The sequence below is a fragment of the Podarcis cretensis genome (assembly GCF_951804945.1).
Source record: "Podarcis cretensis genome assembly, chromosome: 4".
Classification (NCBI taxonomy): Eukaryota; Metazoa; Chordata; class Lepidosauria; order Squamata; family Lacertidae; genus Podarcis; species Podarcis cretensis.
Window position 1 is genome coordinate 37185315 of NC_137173.1, and position 18947 is coordinate 37204261.

An 18947-nucleotide genomic window follows, 5' to 3' on the forward strand; every position below is an offset into this window, starting at 1 on the left:
CACTTTGGGATATGTATAATCTGTAGTCAGTTTTCCATACTTTGTTTGATCAAAACACTCCATCATCGTTTTCTTCTTTTGTTTTAGATGATAATAGGGAAAATGTTAATGACCAGGCAAAGCTAATAGTGGGAATCGTGGTTGGTCTTCTTCTAGCAGCTCTGATTGCTGGTGTTGCTTACTGGCTATACATGAAGAAATCAAAGTAAGACTTTGCTGATAAAATTCTTTAACATTTTATATTTTATAAAAGATACACTCTCTTTGCCAAATTTACTTTATCTAGCATTCAGAAAACATAGTTAGGAGTGTGGATGTGATCACCCAATCCATGGCCTTCTGTATGTTCATTTATTTTAAACATTTTGATACGGCTCTTCATCAGAATTGATCCCATGGTGGTTTGCAAGGTGAAGAGAATACAAATACACTAAAACACAGACAAGGATGAGTCAGCAGCAAAAAGAACTTTAGGTGCCTGTGTAGATTTTGACTGCTGCCTAACATGGCTTCCAAACAAGCCTCCTGAGGAAAGCACGTTCTAAAGCCAGGCTGCCACAGAGCTGACAATTCCCTCTCTCTAGTTGCCACCCATTTTACTTCTGACAGGGGAGACATAGGGAAGGGCACCAGCAGATGACCTAAAGGTTGTTTACGGGACTTGGTTCTTACGTACCTGGGTCCCAAACCATTTAAAGCTAAGGTACAGATTGAACACTCATGTAGGATAAATAGGTACACTTGGAGACTGGGGTAGAGCGTAAACCATCTGCCTGCCTCTCATGAGCCCAGTGTCTAAGGCAATGACAGGGAACATTGTTTGCACGCCCCCGCCCCCCATGATGTTGGACTACAGCAGACATCATCTCTGACAATTCTCCACACTGGCTGGAGCTTCTGGGAGTTACAGTTCAACAACATTTAGCAGGCCACCTTTGACCTAAGGTGGCGGACAGGTTGTGTCCCCACTCCCCTATGTCCCAAACATAGAATTCAGCAGGTGCTCTTGAAACCAAGCCAACTCCTACTGTTTACATAAATCCCAATTTTTCATCTGCATAGCTTTTCCCATTGTTCTGTTTATTTGTTATGCTGGAGGAAGGGGGGATGCTGAAAACTAGCTTTTATACATACCAATAAATATGAAACGAAACTTTCACTTTTACAGTGGTGCCTCGCAAGATGAAATTAATTCGTTCCGCGAGTCTCTTCGTCTAGCGGTTTTTTCGTCTTGTGAAGCAAGCCCATTGACGGCTTAGCGCTATTAGCGCTATTAGCGGCTTTTAGCGGCTTAGCGGCTTAGCGGATAAGCAGATAAGTGGCTTAGCGGCTTAGAAAAAGGGGGGGAGGAAAAAAAAACCGCAGGAACTCGCAAGACATTTTCGTCTTGCGAAGCAAGCCCATAGGAAATTCGTTTTGCGAAGCACCTCCAAAACGGAAAACTCTTTCGTCTAGCGGGTTTTCCATCTTGCGAGGCATTCGTCTTGCGGGGCACCACTGTATAAGTACAGCTTTAGATATTTTCACTCCTTGATATGGATGTAGGGCAAGCATGCTAGTTATGAAATATGCAAAAATGAGAATGGGAGCTTAGTCTACTACATTATATACACGGATACAGTCATCCCTTGATAGTCTGAAACATTACATGATGACTGAGGATAGAAAGCAGAATGTTTTTAAATGACTGTTAAGATGGATTTAGATAACCTCATTGGTCATGTAAAGATTACAGTTATTCCATGATAGTCTGAGCATTTGAAGTTTTCATCACACAATGGCATGCATTACATCTCATAAGAATAATAGTTCTCCATGGAACTTCACATTAGCTTTAATCAATCAGAATGTAAATGGATTGTCATTTCGTTGCTTAATCTAGCCTTAGTTGAGCCTTAGTGCACATGAGCTTACTAGAGGCATGAACCTTACAGCAAGTTAGGCTTGCCTCTCATGTAATTCTAAGAAGGAATGAGCAGGTGTGGGGTAGGAGATAGTTGCTTGTTCAGATACTTTCTCCATAGGTAAGTGCTACATTAAAAACAATACAGTATCAGGTAATATAATGTGGTATAATTAATATCATGGAAGTTGTATTTTCAGTGTATGATAACTTCTGTTGTTAGGAGCTTTGTATATAAATGCATCAAGATAAGCTCTCAGAGCAATGTCAGTAGAATATGTTTCAACTATTTACTTATTTGAAAACTAAGTCCTCTTCTACAAGTTCAGTTTTGATAATATGAAAGGCTGTCACTTACTGCAAGTGAACAATTACTTAAAACATCCTAACTAGGGTGATCTTCTAGTTAAGCTTGGGTTTGTTTGTTTTTCAGAGAAAAACGGGTTTGTCATCAGTGAGAAAAGCACACATGGACTCTCTCTTACATAAATAAAAAAAAGTTAAAAAATTGTCCAGTAGCACCTTAAAGACCAACTAAGTTTGTTCTGGGTATAAGCTTTCGTGTGCTTATACCCGGAACAAACTTAGTTGGTCTCTAAGGTGCTACTGGACAATTTTTTTATTTATTTCAACTGTGTCAGACCAACATGGCTACCTACCTGAATTTCTCTTACATGTTGTTGAAATGGGGTCTAGTAATTTAAATTCAACGATGACCCGCCTTGCATTTGGGTACTCCCACTGTGGTCTAAACCACTGAGCCTCTTGGGCTAGCCGATTGATAGGTCAGCAGTTCGAATCCATGCGACAGGGTGAGCTCCTGTTGCTCTGTCCAAGCTTCTGCTAACCTAGTAGTTAGAAAGCAATGCAAGTAGATAAATAGCTACTGCTGAGGCAGGAAGCTAAATGGTGTTTCCATGCACTCTGGCACTCGTCACGGTCCTCTGTGCGCCAGTAGTGATTTAATCATGCTTGCCGCATGACCCAGAAAGCTATCTGTGAACAAACGCCGGCTCCCTTGGCCTGAAAGCGAGATGAGCGCCACACCCCATAGTCGCCTTTGACTGGATTTAACCATCCAGGGGTCCTTTTACCTTTCCAGGAATACGGTTTGGAGGGGCATTGGAAGTTTGGAGTCTTCCCACAGGAACTACCTTTCTGAAGGCTACTTTCCACAGTTGTTTACCATAGGTTCTGTAATGGGTGGACCGCACCCAATATGGAGTCTTGGTTTGGCCAGAATCTCCTGCTGCTTCCACCACTGCCTTGCTTTTGAATCTAGCTGCTGCAAAACCACAGTTTGATTCAAAGCTCCTCCTCACGTTAACCTACCTATTGGAAGGTTGTTCTTTTCCCCCACCTTCTGTTATATAACCCATATCTCTACACCATTCTCCTTATACCAACACATCAGCAGAGTGTTACTCAACGATGAGCGGAGGGAAGTGTGATATCTTATTAGAGCAGAGATTATTATTGTGTATGCTGTGGCTTCTGCTTTGCATGGAGTGGGGCTCATATGCAACCCCTAACATCTCCAGGTAGCTCTGGGCATGTCACTCACCTGAAACCTTGAAGAGCCACTGTCAAAAGTATGGCGCTTCCCTTGCCTATTTAGACCCTTTTTCGTCCCATCCAATTGCCTGAATTCCTCCGTTGTCTTCATTAGATGGAGCATGAGTGAGATTAGCCCTTTTCCAAGCACAAATAGAGGTAGAATCACAGGGAGGAGGGGACTGGGTTCATGCCTGCTAGCTCTGTGCCTCTTCTTTATGCATTGATTTATGCTTTAGAGCTAAACTGACATAAGTACATGCACTACTCACATAGGGTCTGTCTGTGCACTCTATGTTGAAGATGCTTGAACTATTCATCCAGTAAATAATCTATGTAATATACGTGGAGAGCAGGATAGAAGGAAATGACGCAAGTAGAAGAATGACAAGATCTCTGCTGCAAGGAGCTTATTTAATTTCCATGCCAAAATTAAATTACATTCCTGGATTTTCTTTCTAAAGTACAACCAAATCAAATCTGGCCGTTTCTCTGGTTTCCACACTGCATTTCATCCTGCTTCTTTGGAACATAACAAGTGCCTTGTTTTGCAAGTAGCAGAGGAATAAGCCAGTTTGTTAGCCAAGGGGAAGGGCCATAGCTAAGTGGCAGAGCAACCACTTTGCCTGCAGTCGTTCCCAGGCTCAATCCCCAGTATCTCCAGGTAGGACTGGAAAAAGACTCTTGTCTGGAACCCTGGAGAGCTGCTGCTAGTCAGTGTAGGCAAAAGGCTAAATGGACACAGGTTTGACTCAGTGTGAGGCAGGTTTCTATGTCCCTAGAGGATCTTGACAAAGAGCTGCAGCTATAGAGATGTAGGAACTCCTTTTTAACCAAGGATGGGGGAACCTGTTTTCCTTCTGATGTTGCTGGACTACAATTCCCATTGGTTAGGCTGGCTGGTGCTGATGGGAGCTGAAATCCCAACAACTTCTAGAGGACCAGAGATTCCCTATCCCTGTTTAAAGTGCATATTCCTATTCTAGAGAACTATCCCCCTATGCCTAATGTTCCTCCTCTCAATTAATACTAGCTTTAAGATTACTACCCTATAATTACAAACCTACATGACTGCGTATCACCTTTCTGGGTTACAGGTATGCTAACAGTACTACATACACCCACTAATGTGCAGTTGAAAAAGTGTGTGGTATGAAATTATCAAATTACCCTTTCTCTGACTATTACTGCCCTTCATTGGCTGTTGTTTGTGGAAGGCAGGGATAATTATTTTTCCATTCATCAGACTGGGTTGCCCCAGACATATTATGAGGCTAGCGGCTCTCATGTTAGCCACTCTCACTATAACTCAGGTGTCTCAGACCTTCCTTGTCCTCACAATCCACTCTTTTAGTTCCAGAACCTGGTTTGGGGGCCTCCATCATCTATAACAGCCAGTAATTAGTTGGTCTTTGTCTCAGTTTCCTTTCTACATGCTGAGATTATCTGGGTATTGTCTCTCAAATAGCCCATTCTCCTTTCATTTCAGGTTCTGTCTTCCAGATTCCTTTTCTTAAATGTCTGAAAATTGTCAGCTCCGCCACCTTCTGTCTCCATTGCTTTGCTGGGCTCTTTAGCTATAGGACTAGATCTGTGCCCAATTGCAACAGTTCAAGCTGTAGACCACTCACTGCAATCCAAGTGCTGCCATGGCTTCCAGTGTTGTATTGTAGCAAAAGAAACAGCAGTATTGGCCTTTTCTTTGCGCAGCTGACTGCAACAGAGTCCAAAAGAACACCAAACAAGGTTGTCAGTTGCTCAGACTAAATAAGAAAAGGAACAATTGGTTTATTTTCAAGATGCTTAAAGCAGATAATGAAGCTAACAGAGCTTAGACAGATTATGTTGGGAACTAAGTGAAATTATTTGTTGTTAAATTATACATAATTACTATACCTGTCACTTTTGAATAAAGCTTAATAACTTGAATTATCACTGCAGGCAGTATTCTATTTTCAGCATAACTATCTCTTAGTATAAATCATTGTTGCTGCTTTCTGTGCAAAGAGCAGGGGCATATTTATTTAATAAAATGAAGGATTAGAAACAAATGCCCAAAGAGATGGAAATGCTATCCATTCTGGAAATCTTTCCTGGCACACTCTATCAGTTACAAATTTTGGTGTCCATATAGGCTCCCCTTCTCAAACAGTTTTTGAACCCACCATTGAACAATTATTCACATGATCTCTGTCCCCAAAGGGATGTCAACGGAGAGTCTCAGAAGGAAGCAGCACAGAACATTCAAACCCTCCCGAGGCAAGAAAGTTACTTCTTTATGTGTGTTGTGGTTTGTAGAATCTCTATTGTCTTGTCATACCCCTGTAGCTAGAACTTGATATGTGACCCTGACGGATGCTCAGATTTTAATCTGAAAACAAATATTGAATATGGTTCCCTTAAGGGTGTAGTTATGGTGCTCATAGTAGACATTAGCCCCATTCGGATGTTACATTTGTGTATAAAATCAACACACAAATGGATAGTGGGGCAACACTGATCAGCCCCTCCCCTGATGTGTTACAAACAGCTGCATGCACTAAGTCTTCTACCCAGCCTAGAACACTGATCATGCAGGGTTCTAGGTCAGATGGAAGCCTTCATGTGAACAGCTGTAAACAGGACAGAACCCTCCTCGAGATGTTTGTACTGTATATGTGTATACCCTGTGGTGCAAAAGTATTCAGCATGGTCCTGTCCCCCCTTGGGTGTTGATTTTACACATGACCATATTAGCATCATGTAGGGCTTATATACAGTCTTAAACCAAATGGTGGGTGGGCATACATTAACCAATTCTGTCTGAATGAAATGCTGAAGGCCTAACCTTCTACATCTCTGTTTCTGTCTGCATGTTTATTTAAAAGGTTAAGTGTCAAACCTATAATATAAATGAGGTACGAAGAAATTCTCTGTGTAGGCAGCAGTCAGGTGTTGTCTAGACAAGCGTCCCTTTAGGCATCTTCATTTGCAGATCATCTCTCCCAATGAAATGTAATAATACTAAGAATACAGGTCATTCTTCCTTCAGAAATGCTTGTTTTACATGTGTATGTACACATAAATTACTCAACATTTTATCCAGGCCGTAGCAGGAACAGACTGGAAGTAGGTTACATTAGGACAGGAGTTGGTTCAAATTAATTTTAGAATATATTGGGATGATGTGGGTTGTGGGGAATGCCTGGCTGAAAACTGAACTGCAGCTACTTTTATCACAAAATGCACAGAAAGGCCTTGGAGCCATTCACCTGGCATCTGAGTTAATTGCTAGTAACTCAGTAGGGACACGGGTGGCGCTGTGATCTAAACCACAAAGCCTAGGGCTTGCTGATCAAAAGGTCAGCCGTTCAAATCCCCATGACGGGGTGAGCTCCCGTTGCTCGGTCCCTGCTCCTGCCATCCTAGCAGTTCGAAAGCACGTCAAAGTGCAAGTAGATAAATAGGTACCACTCCAGTGGGAAGGTAAACGGCGTTTCCGTGCACTGCTCTGGTTTGCCAGAAGCGGCTTAGTCATGCTGGCCACATGACCCAGAAGCTGTACGCCGGCTCCCTTGGCCAATAAAGCGAGATGAGTGCCGCAACCCCAGAGTCGTCCGTGACTGGACCTAATGGTCAGGGGTCCCTTTACCTTTATCTCAGTAAAATATATTTCAAATGATGCTAATGATACAGAGAGAGAGACCTGCTGAGCGAGTGAATGATATATAAAATAGTGAGGCAGTTTAACCACACTCTGATCTTCTTAAGTTCATAAGCTTCACATAAACTTGCAGATGTTGTTGGACTACAACTCCCATCAACTCAGCCACCATAGCCAATGTTCTTGGGTGATGGGAATTGAAGTCTAAAGCATCCCCATTGCTACTTTTCAACAAGTTCACATAACTATTCCAATGTGTTTCAAAAAAGAAACATGTTTAATGTTCATGCTTTTCTTCCATACTAAAAACATCACCTGCAGTGCTAATCATACTTACCTAGAAGCGAACCCCTCTCAGAAGCATTGGGATTTCCTGCTGAAATCTTTTTCATACCACAAATGACGGGTTTTTTGTTGTTGTTTTTTGGAGAGGGGAGATAGTTTGTCGCCCCCTCCAGACAGCAATAATGTGGTATCATTGGAGAAGAATTGCAGAACAACTGATGAAGCAGAATTAAATCCTTCATTAATGCACTATTATTGTGTCAAAAACCTGTTGTGGAATATGCCAACCAAAACACCAAACTGGAGACGTTTAGGTACCAGAATCACAGTTTATGTGTAATTTTCAGTTTAGTGGTATTATTTGGGGCTGATGGTAGATTTAACACTGATGCATATAACAATGCCAGTGGTGTTATATGGGGCTAGGATTGCAAAGATTTTTCAGGGGAATATGAATTTAGGACCCTCAGCCGACACAATATCGGGGTCAGGGGAAGTGGCAATGTCCCAGGAACATGCTTGACTTCATTTACATGCATAGGATCTAATCTTCCTGCTTTATGTGTAGCGGCAACAGAAGAGAGCTTGTAGCCTCTCATCCAGCAACTACCAACCAGCATGGTATAGTGGTTAAGTGTGGTGGACTCGTAATCTGGGGAACCGGGTTCGCGTCTCCGCTCCTCCACATGCAGCTGCTGGGTGACCTTGGGCTAGTCACACTTCTCTGAAGTCTCTCAGCCCCACTCACCTCACAGAGTGTTTGTTGTGGGGAGGGGAGGGAAAGGAGATTGTTAGCCGCTTTGAGACTCCTTAAGGGGAGTGAAAGGCAGGATATCAAGTCCAAACTCCTCCTCCTCCTCCTCTTCTTTTTCTTCTTCTTCTTCTTCTTCTTCTTCTTCTTCTTCTTCTTCTTCTTCTTCTTCTTCTTCTTCCCCCATGACACAGACATGCACACTTCCCTGAATTCCTCTGGAATGACACATTGAATATCTACGTATAACTTGTCCAAAATTATCTTGTTTTGTATCTTGTATTGTACATGTCTTTTATTATTCTTATTTTATCCCATGAGCGACCTAGGATCAGAAAAGCAGCCTATAAATATTTTACAATAAAGAGCTGTTTCATCTTCCATTCCATAGGCATGAGATAGGGAGGGAAGGGGGCAGAATGGCAATTGGAAAATTCCTTTACTGTGACTGCTGGTGCCACAGACCCCCTTCCTTCCTTCCTGAAGAATAATAATAATAATAATAATAATAATAATAATAATAATAATAAAGCACCACCACAGTAAGCATGTTAACCCTGTGAATTGGGAAGAGTTATGTTTCAGGAGGGGCATTTATAACTTGGATAAATTCCTTCCCCCCAACCAACTCACAAGACCAGTCGATGACAAGAAAACTTTTGTGGAAATACTGCTTTTTTGTGTTTCAACAGAAGGAAAACCAGAAAAAAGGCATATTGAGCCTTAACCTTTAATGTCCCTTAATGTAACCAAATTACATAGTCAGAGATAGATAACTTCTGTCCTAGGTACTTTATCTAATAAAATATCCCAAGTGCTATATTTTTACAAAGGCTAACTTCTCAAACCTCATGACACATTTCATTAGTATCCTAGGGGGTTTGCTTAAGTATATTATTAGAATGACTCATTTTTCTGTCCAGCTAATCTCCGTAGCCTGGATATTGTAGCAATAATTGACAGATAAAGATAGGTTAATGCAAATGTGCCTTTTCTGTAGAGATTAGGAGGTGCAAACTTACTGCTTTTCTCTTGTTGTTGAGTACCCATAATGGAGTATGTTGCCATGTCCCTTTCTGTCCTTTACAAGCATTATCTGTAATAATAGTTTATAGAAAGTTTGGTGTCATTGCTATGGAAATGGGAGTGGGGCAGCTTGAAACTTAAAAACAACCTTTTCAGCATTTACTCATTTAAAATCATTGTTGTTGACCATTGCATTCTGTTACAGCTCATCCTCTTTTCCTAATTTGAAGTAATGAATAGTGATGAGTTTTTATCAGATTATGCAGAATCTGTGAGGAACGGTTCATAGAACAATTTCTCTCTGCACATGTCCGAAATAGAAAACTATATCCTAAGTTTGTTTATAAGGAGCATATCAGAAATGTACCCACTGTTTCATTTCCTGCATTTCATATATCCAACCCCAATTTTCTGCCATTTTTATTGAAAGCCCACTTCAGTGCATTATCCAAATCTTGCTAGCAAACAAAATCTCTGAGATGACATATCCATTATTGGGGGTGGTTGAGGCAATGGCATCAGCTAACTTCCTGAAACAGACATCTCCAATAGAGTAATAGCTATCAATTAGATAGATTATAGTATGATAAGAAACAAGCAAAATGTGAACAAATAATACTTGTATAAAGGAAAAGCACATAGTAACCCATTACAAGCACAGCACAAACATCCTCCCATGCTTTCCCACCTTAAATCCCAGGCTTGTAGCAGAAAAAGGAAGAAATGAGCTGAAGTGGAATGGAGGACAGGAAATAGGCAGAGTCTCTAAACAGTATCATCCACCAGTGATTGTCCCCCGGCAGAAACGACTTCTGTTTGCGCAAGAGGGCTTCCCCATTCTCTCTTTCCTGCATACTCTCAGAAGCTTCTCTGGGGGATTCAGGGACCTTCAGGAGCAGATTGGGGGTACTCAGGGAGCTGCACAGAGTGGAGTCCATCTTCAAATAAATGATCAACACAGATTCATTTATTACTACCCAGTGCTGGGAATAGACAAAACATTGCTTTCAATGAATCACCACCACAAACAAATTTATTATTCTCCCGCAGAAGACAGTATGCTGAAACGCAGTGGACATACTGATTCTTTTGATGTCTGTTTACAGCCTGAGCATCATTTTGAGGCTTTGCATTTCGCCATACCACTTATTTAGTATGATGCAATATTAGTCCCACCAAGTTGTTTTCAATTGAGAGTAAATGGCCCTTCAAGAAAAGCTTGCCAGGCTTTTCAGATACCTGAGGTCCCATTTGCTGCTCCCCTCCCACTAAGGACCTTTTGCAGGTCACTTAAGTGGAGCCCATTTACAAGGACTGCCATTGCATTAATGAGTCATTTTGAAAATTGCTATCCAACTCCAATATAAAAATCTAGCATGATAAAAACTAGTAGGAGGCAGTAATGTTGCCTCATTTTGAATCCTAAGCTCCTAGCTTATTGCTGGGCATAAAGAGGCTGCAGTGGTTAAGGCAAACCTTAACTTTAAGACAGGAGTTTTGACGTGTGACCATGGATGGTGCAGAACAAACGCATAACAGGACTTGTGAGTTCAATGTTTTTTCGCTCCTGAAATTAGTCCCTCTTCCTTTCACTTCCCCAGTTATCATAAATAGATTCTCTGTTCCTGTTGTTTCCACAGGGAGCAGCTTCATCCCTTCACTTTTGTGCTGGTTTGGTCTATGTGGTGAGAATACCACAGGGAACATGCGAAGCACAAAAAGCACCACTATCACAGTGCCAAGAAAAAGCAGCAGAAATATGTTGGTGGAAGAAGATAAAGCCACCTGACTTTGCATGTTTTTATCCTCTGCATGATGAAAGCACCACTCAGAGATAGAATCAGCACAAAAAGAACCTAGGAAACCATCCTTTTGTAGAATAAAGTGGTAACAGAGAAAGAAAATGAAAACATCACACTCTGCCTAGTGTTGGAAATGTTAAAATGCATCCTGCAAATTCTGGTTGTTGGTGGGTTTAACCATTAGGCAGAACACTTACAGCCTACTTTGCAGCATACCTGTATATGCTGTTCTCTGTATGCTGTGCATTTGAAAAGTTAAGCCACTTCAGCCTTCTCACCCAAGGCCATGCTGAGCATCTGCAGTCACAACTCTTTTTTCTGCATAAGAGGTGTGCAGGTGTTAAGCTGCCTTTGACACAAGGGATTTTGCTTGTATCACTTATATGGATTTGTGCATTTACATTTTAAAGCCCAAGTCTTTAAAATGTTATCACACTAATACAGAAGGTCTTTCACTTCACCAGACTCTGAAAGCTGCTCTCACATGTAATGAAAACTTTTGTATGGCATTATGTTTAAGCTACCCTGTTCCTGCACTCAATTAATACATCTACCTTTATAAAAAGGGCACCTTCTGGTTTGCGTGAGTCATGCCTCCTTTTTCTCTTGAATATTCAAGGCATTTCCAGGCATGTGTGCTTGCGAGTGTCAGGTATACTCTATTAGACACTCACAAGCCCAAACGGGATTGCACTGATCCCTGCAGGAAAAGCTTCGGTCACTTCAGCACAAGGATACAGCCGTACCTTGGTTCTCGAATGTAATCCATTCTGGAAGTCCATTCGACTTCCAAAATGTTTGAAAACCAAGGCGTGGATTCCGATTGATGCAGGCACCCCAGAAACAATAGCCGACAGCCACATCAGACGTTCGGCTTCAGAAAAATGTTCAAAAACTGGAACACTTACTTCCAGGTTTTCAGCGTTCGGAAGCCGAAATGTTCAAATACCAAGGCATTTGAGAACCAAGGTTCCGCTTTGGAAACATTTGGTTTCCTCTTTAGAAAAGCAAACACCCAATCAAGTGAGCTGCCACAGGGTGGGAGGAGACAAGGAGATAAGAAGCCATAGGCTTCTAAAAGATTAGAACTATGTATTGTATTGTAGTGGAGGGGACCCCTACTCAGAAGAAAGTTCTGCTGTGTTCAGTGGGGTTTGCTTCTTAATAAGTGTGTTTAGTATCGTTGCTTAAATATGGCCGTGGGGAAACGGTATTATAGTGCAAACCTTGTCTTGTAGAAACGGTCATGTGGAGACCTGTACAAGTAGACAAGGTATTCTATACATATGAAGCCACATGGAGACTCCAGTTATATGAAATGGGCCCTAGGGTTTTTTTTATTATTGTTCCCAATAGTTATCATGCATAACACTGGTCAACAACAAATTTGTTGTCTATGTTTTTCCAGATGATTTAGGATGAATCTGATGCGCTGAATCTAAAAATCACATTGGTTTTGCTCAATCAGGTCAAGTTTTTGAGCTATGGCCACATGTCATTTTTTTTCGTTTTTGTTCACATGTACGCTTGTGTGGAACATTTTAGAAGAAGTTGGTGGGGGTAAAATGCCATGTCGAATAATTGTTTTGATTGGAAATGATTATTTTAATGACAAGAAGTATTCAGGTCCGATAGTTCTGGGTGATTATGTCGAAAAGGGATCAGTTTGAAGTCATAAAACCTCGAAATCTTCCATAAATTGGTGCGGCAAAGCATAAAGTTATTTTGGTATTAAACTTGGTGACCTGGATAAAGCTTGGGCACCACACATGGTGTGCAAGGCATGCACTGAGACTCTACGTGGGTGGACCAATGGCAAGAGGAGTCTGAACTTTGGAATTCCCATGGTTTGGAGGGAGCCAACAAACCATGTCACTGACTGCTACTTCTGCACTGTTGATGTGACTGGGATCAACAGAAAGAACCAGAGCAGCCTCAAGTATCCTGATCTTCAATCAACATGTCGTCCTGTAGCTCATTGTGATGAAATTCCAGTGCCTATCTTCGGAGAACTTCCTGACATTAGTGACGAAGATGCCTCCAGTGTTGAAGGACATGAAGAAGAAGTGGTTCTTGAAGATGATGCTCCACATCCATTTTCCCAAAAGGAGTTGAATGATCTAGTTCGCAACCTCAGCTTGTCAAAGGACTCTGCCGAACTATTGGCATCCAGATTGAAGGAAAAAAAACCTCCTCTCTGACAGTGCTCGCATCAGCTTCTTCCGCAACAGGCATCAAGAGTACCTCCGTTTTCTCTCGGAAGAGAAGGACTTGGTGTACTGTGCAGATATTGCGCAGCTTCTGCTCAAGCTTGGAGTGCCACAGTACGAACCCAAAGATTGGAGACTGATCATTGACAGCAGCAAGCGATCACTGAAATGTGTTCTGCTACACAACGGCAACCAGTTTGCCTCTATACCCTATACTGAAGGAGAGCTATGAAGCGGTGAAGTATGTGCTGGAGAAAATTGGTTATGATCAGCATAAGTGGTTTATTTGTGTTGACCTGAAGATGGTGAACTTTTTGGGGGGACAACAGTCTGGCTTCACCAAGTACCCATGTTTTCTGTGCATGTGGGATAGTAGGGACCGTGCTCAACATTACACGAAGAAGGACTGGCCTTGGAGGAATTGGTCTTGCAAAGAAAAGAACATCATCAACGACCCTTTGGTGGACAGAGACAGAATACTCTTCCCACTGCTGCACATCAAGCTCGGCTTAATCAAGCAGTTCACCAAGGCTCTGGACAAGGATGGTGACTGCTTCACTTACTTGTGCCAGGCTTTTCCAGGACTGACCATGGAGAAGTTGAAAGCTGGCATCTTTGACGGTCCTCAGATCCGTCAGCTCATCAGAGATCCAGAGTTCAGAAACTCAATGAACCAAGTGGAACTGGAAGTGTGGAAGGCATTTGTTCTGGTAGTGAAGAACTTTCTTGGCAACAATAAGGCCAGAACTTGTCAACAACATGCTGACTGCTTTCAGAAACCTGGGCTGCAACATGAGCGTCAAGATGCACTACCTATTTTCACATATGGACCGGTTTCCTGAGAACCTGGGTTCAATGAGTGACGAGCAGAGGGAGAGATTCCATCAGGACATGAAAGAGATGGAGACCAGATATCAGGGTCGCTGGGACGCAGTCATGATGGCTGACTACTGTTGGACTCTGAAGAGAGACCTCCCTGCTGCTGAGCATTCCAGGAGTTCCAAGAAACGGAAGTTCAAGCCCTGAAGTTTGAAAAACGGTGAAGCAACATGCAATTTACATGTACTTACCTTTATCAATGCCCACCATTCAGTTTACAGTAATCAATGTTTCTATCAGGTAATCAATATATGTTGTTGGAAAAACATTTTTTTCTCTTAAAAACATATTTAGGATGATATGTGTTGACAAAAATCAGCTGATAATGCCACAAAAATGTAATCGATTTTGTCACAAGATCTGATTTTTTTCAAATCAACATAGCACAAAAACCTGACCTGATGGAGAGAAACGGATGCCATTTCCTGATTCAGCAGTGCAAAAATACCCTAAATCAGTTGTAGAAATCTAGACAACATTCGAAAAGTAAAAAATTGTTACCCAGTGTAATGAATCAAAATCCCACACACAAATTTACTTCTTGTGCAAAAGCTAGTTTAGAAAAGGGTGTGTATTCTTTTTTAAAGTGTTTTGCAAGTCCTCATTCATTATTATTTTTTCCACTGTATGATTTAAACTTCAAAAAGGTTTTTAATGCACAAGGAGGGGTTGCCATGTTGATAAAAACCACTTTGATGTTAGCAACAACACCTTCTCGAGGAAACATGAAGAAAATCTTGCTAATGAATTTGTATGAAGAAGTACAAATTATTAAAGCAAGCATAGCTCAGTCCATGTGTAGATTATAAATGAGGGTGGCAGAAATTTTAAACTCAATTCAAACTAAGCGTATGTGATGTTATGGCACAGTTCACTACATTAAGCTGTTTCATTTGCTAGCATAGTAATGTTCATGTATTGATAGCTGAACTGTAAGAATCCTCTCTCTTGAAAAGCAGGAAACATTGTTCATTGATGCAACAAAGGGTAATAACAAAACAAGATGCCACACTACTTTTATTTGCATTTTAGGTCAGCCTCAAAACATGTAGATAAAGACCTTGGAAATATAGAGGAAAACAAAAAGTTAGAAGAAAACAATCACAAATCGGAAGCTTGAGATAGAGAACTTGTCAGTCACCACCATTCCAGGTAGGTGTGAACAACTTCATAATGTCGTCTATCTGTACTCTGGATATGATTTGAATGGCTTTTAGTCTCTGCATTGCTGAAGTGTTGTACTATTTACACATCAAGATGAACCTAGGTTTATCTGCTCAACATTTGGAATGCCTTCAGAAACGCTTTCAGTTGCTTGAGGCTTTCTGTGGTGTTATTTGGAAAACAGACAACGGTTATCACCTCACCAAGAGACAAACTTATCAATAGAATCTTATCAATTGTTATCAATAGAATCTGTTATCAGTAGAATCTATCTAGGACTTCCTAAGACCTCTAAACACTTTAGCACCACACTGTTCACTAAAATAACAGAAGCAACTCCAGGGCTAAGTATAAACTCCTGGGTGTCTTCTAGGTCAACCAGTGTGCCTGTTTTGACTGGATATGAACTCCTGGTTCAAACAGGCCACTCTGTCCACCACCAATCACTGCAATTTATCTATATGTCTCTGTACACCAGGGGCTCGGTGCTATTTGTTTAATATTTTTCTCGAAGGACAAAAGTTCCAAAGAATATCTAGCCATGACAGATTACAGGTAAGTTGTGCTGCTTCAAAGCAGTAAGTTGGACTGGGTTTGTTCTGATGGCAATTCTATACCACTGTGAAGAGACTTTCTTTTCAGAAGCCGTGTGCTAGCACTCTCCAGAAGCAAAGTATGAATAGTTTTTTGGTCTAAAAAAATAATCTGGAAACATTTCAGAATGAGTAACACTGGGACCAAGACTCAAGAGTTAGACTGTGTACATCCTGGGCTAAGTGTAGTCTACCCCTTACAGAGCTGCAATTTCTAGCACACTTTACAATCTACAGTTACCAATATTGGGGGTGGGGTGGGGGAAGGATGCTTTAATTGTATGCAAGACAAGACAAAGAGCTAAGGCAAAAAACAGAATGCAGTCAATGTTTAGGAAAGCCTTAGGAACAGAGCCTCGGGCAACAGGGCCAACACTGATCAAGGGCTTGCTCAGCACTGTCATGGCACCTTTTCAAAAGTCAGTCGAGAGATTCAAAACCATTTATGATTTTGGAAAATATTTTTTACACTTGCTGGCAAATTATAATGCACTCTTCATTGTTGTGTGTTTCACGGTGTTCTATGGTAGCCTTCATTTATTTCTTCCTTTTTTATTTTTATGGCATGCATTTTATGTGGGAAAACTAATATCCCTCGCTCCCCCCATTTCTGTATTATCATCAACATACAAGTTTATCTCGACTGACCTTGTTATTTCTCGTTTTCAGAGAATAAACATAGACCAACTGAAGCATGAACATGGATTGTATTTAAGATATATACAAAGACATGACAGCTATTCATGGTTCAAGTATTACACAGATCATTCTATCAAGTTTTCGAGGAATTTACACAGTTATCTCAAAGCTTACAAAAATATCAGCAAAACTAATTTTGGTGGCAGCCGTGATAATAGGTCACAAGTTTGTGTTCTGTTTGAATATCTTTTCTCTTTTTTTTTCTTTTTTTGTAAATGTCTGCACTGAAGATTTCGTTTGGTTTGCCTTTATGTAAATTTTTTACGTAGCTATTTTTATACACTGTAAGGCTTTGTTCTGGGAGTCGCTGGTAATCTGATGTATAGTGTAATGTTTTTATTTCCATTGTTTTTTGCACCCTTTAAAGAGGTACATTTCTAATTCTGATTGCTATCAGTAAAGCTCTTACTTTGCACAGCAAGTATCTAATTTATAAGATTGCCTTATGGGAAAATGAGACACTTCTCTCTATGTTTTTCAATCACCACTAAAGGAAAAAGGGGGGAATAAATCTGTAAAAAAAAAAATAAGTAAAAGCAAACTAACCGGTTTTTGAAATAATGAACACCTGCTCAACTACAAAGGACATGTATATAATTTACAAAAGGAGAGTAAGGTATTAAACAAGATTCATGTTGTCATGTATACAGATGTCCTACTAACACGTCTTTTTTAGACAGGAAAATCTTTTTATTGATAGCATTCTGGAAAACTAATTGTTATTGCAATTCCATGATATATAGTGTGAATGACTGAAATTAAGAATTAGTTCTGAAATATTTTTGTTATCCACTGCCTTAAATATTATCTATCTTTTTATTTTAAAAGAAAAAAAGATCAGTTGAAATTGGAAGTTTTTGGGTTTTTTTAAGTGGTCATATCAAAGCTGCATTTTTCCACAAAATAGAATATATATTTTTGTGTGTGTGCGTTTTTGTTAACTACACTACAGATATTGCACCTTGAGATAATTTTAGTGTTTTTAACTGGTACATAATTTATCAAAAAGGTACATGAAATTGTAACAATGAAATGAAATCTATGTATCTTTAGTTACATTCAAGATTGTAACTTTATAAACCTGTTTTATGCTTGAGAATTTTTTTAGAAAGTTAGCATAAAAAGAAACATTTGAATAGATCGGGGCAAATAGACAGCAGTATTTAGCAGTGCTCTTTTAGCGAAAGAATAGCATCTGAGAGAATGTGCTAGATAATTTTTGATAACGGCAGGAAAATATTACTGGAATGGAAGTTTCTGTTTACAGATTTACGAGCCAGGAAAACAGGAAGATTCTGTAGATTGTGGGGAATTTAAGAAGAAGAAGAATGGAGATGGAAATTAGGAAATGTATTTTGCCACTTAGGGGGGAAAAACACTGTTGTAAATTTGTAAAATGTTAAATGTCTGGGCAGTAGTGACTGATGTCTTAAATAAAAGCTTCCTGTAGTGTACTGGCATGGATTAAATACATGAAATGTCCTATAAATTCAATACTGTATAAAATATTACAGAAAAAAAACTGTTAAAGTCCTCTCTGCATTGGTTAAGGCTTTATTTGGCAGGGGAACAAAAAAATTAATCTTGGTCAATGTTTAAACCAAAGTTAAAAGGGGGATAAAACCAAAGTCATTTGTTTTGCATGGCAAAGCCATTTATGATATCTTTGTAAATACTGTGGTTTGTTTTTTTTCCTTTTTCCTTTTTCTTTTCTTTTTTTTTAGAATTTTGTTTTTTTAAAAAAAAATCTAAAATTTTTAAGCACCTGTTTTCCAAAATAAAATGTGAACACACACAAAAAAAGATTATATATAATTTTGTTTTGGCGTGAAGACATCATTGCTTATAAGAGAAGATTCAATTGGTGTGAGTACAGTAAAGGGAAAAGACTTGCACTGCGATATCATGTCTTTTAAGTTTTATGAAACGTAAGCATACAAAAGTAGTCCCATTAACAAAAGGATCTCTCCTGATCTGTAAGAGAGCCATGCAACTGACCAGACTTGAAACAAGAGTGGACACCAAAAAATGAAAGTGCTCAACTTCTGCATCCAGTGTCATTATGGGAAACCAAACTCTCACCTTTTGAATTTCTACTGGCCATTCCAATGTAATTCTTGGGGGGTGTTTTCTTCACTGTTGACATCAGACATGTTTCAGGAATCAACAGTACAAATTAATTGTTGCAATTCATGCCTGAAAGACAATAAAAGTGAAGTATGTTTTCACATTCCTGTCTGACATTTCAGTTCAAGTGGGATATTCATACCTGCATGAAATAGCTCAGTAATTTGGTTGGCATGGGTTCTGGTCAGGCAGATGCTTTTGCACATGCATAACTTCAGTCTGTTAGTGCCAAGAGACTGGACAGCTGGGAGTGGTAGTACAGAGGACATTTGGAAGTTACTCATGCACACAGCAGGACAAAGAGATGGGCA

At 40.2% G+C, this 18947-nt stretch overlaps 1 protein-coding gene across 5 annotated transcripts in view; it reads left to right on the forward strand.

The window, feature by feature from the left end:
* Nucleotides 1-18739, forward strand: part of ALCAM (activated leukocyte cell adhesion molecule) — a 119100-nt gene extending 100361 nt beyond the window's left edge. For 2 of the 5 annotated variants that reach the window (XM_079974380.1, XM_079974379.1), the window contains 4 exons: nucleotides 88-205; nucleotides 5660-5716; nucleotides 15086-15205; nucleotides 16480-18739. In XM_079974380.1, the coding sequence (XP_079830506.1) occupies nucleotides 88-205; nucleotides 5660-5716; nucleotides 15086-15173 (263 nt within the window). In that variant the 3' untranslated portion in view covers nucleotides 15174-15205; nucleotides 16480-18739. The remainder of the gene's footprint in view (nucleotides 1-87; nucleotides 206-5659; nucleotides 5717-15085; nucleotides 15206-16479) is intronic. The other 3 variants (XM_079974382.1, XM_079974381.1, XR_013838433.1) reach the window with 2 other exon arrangements.
* Nucleotides 18740-18947: the final 208 nt, after the last annotated feature.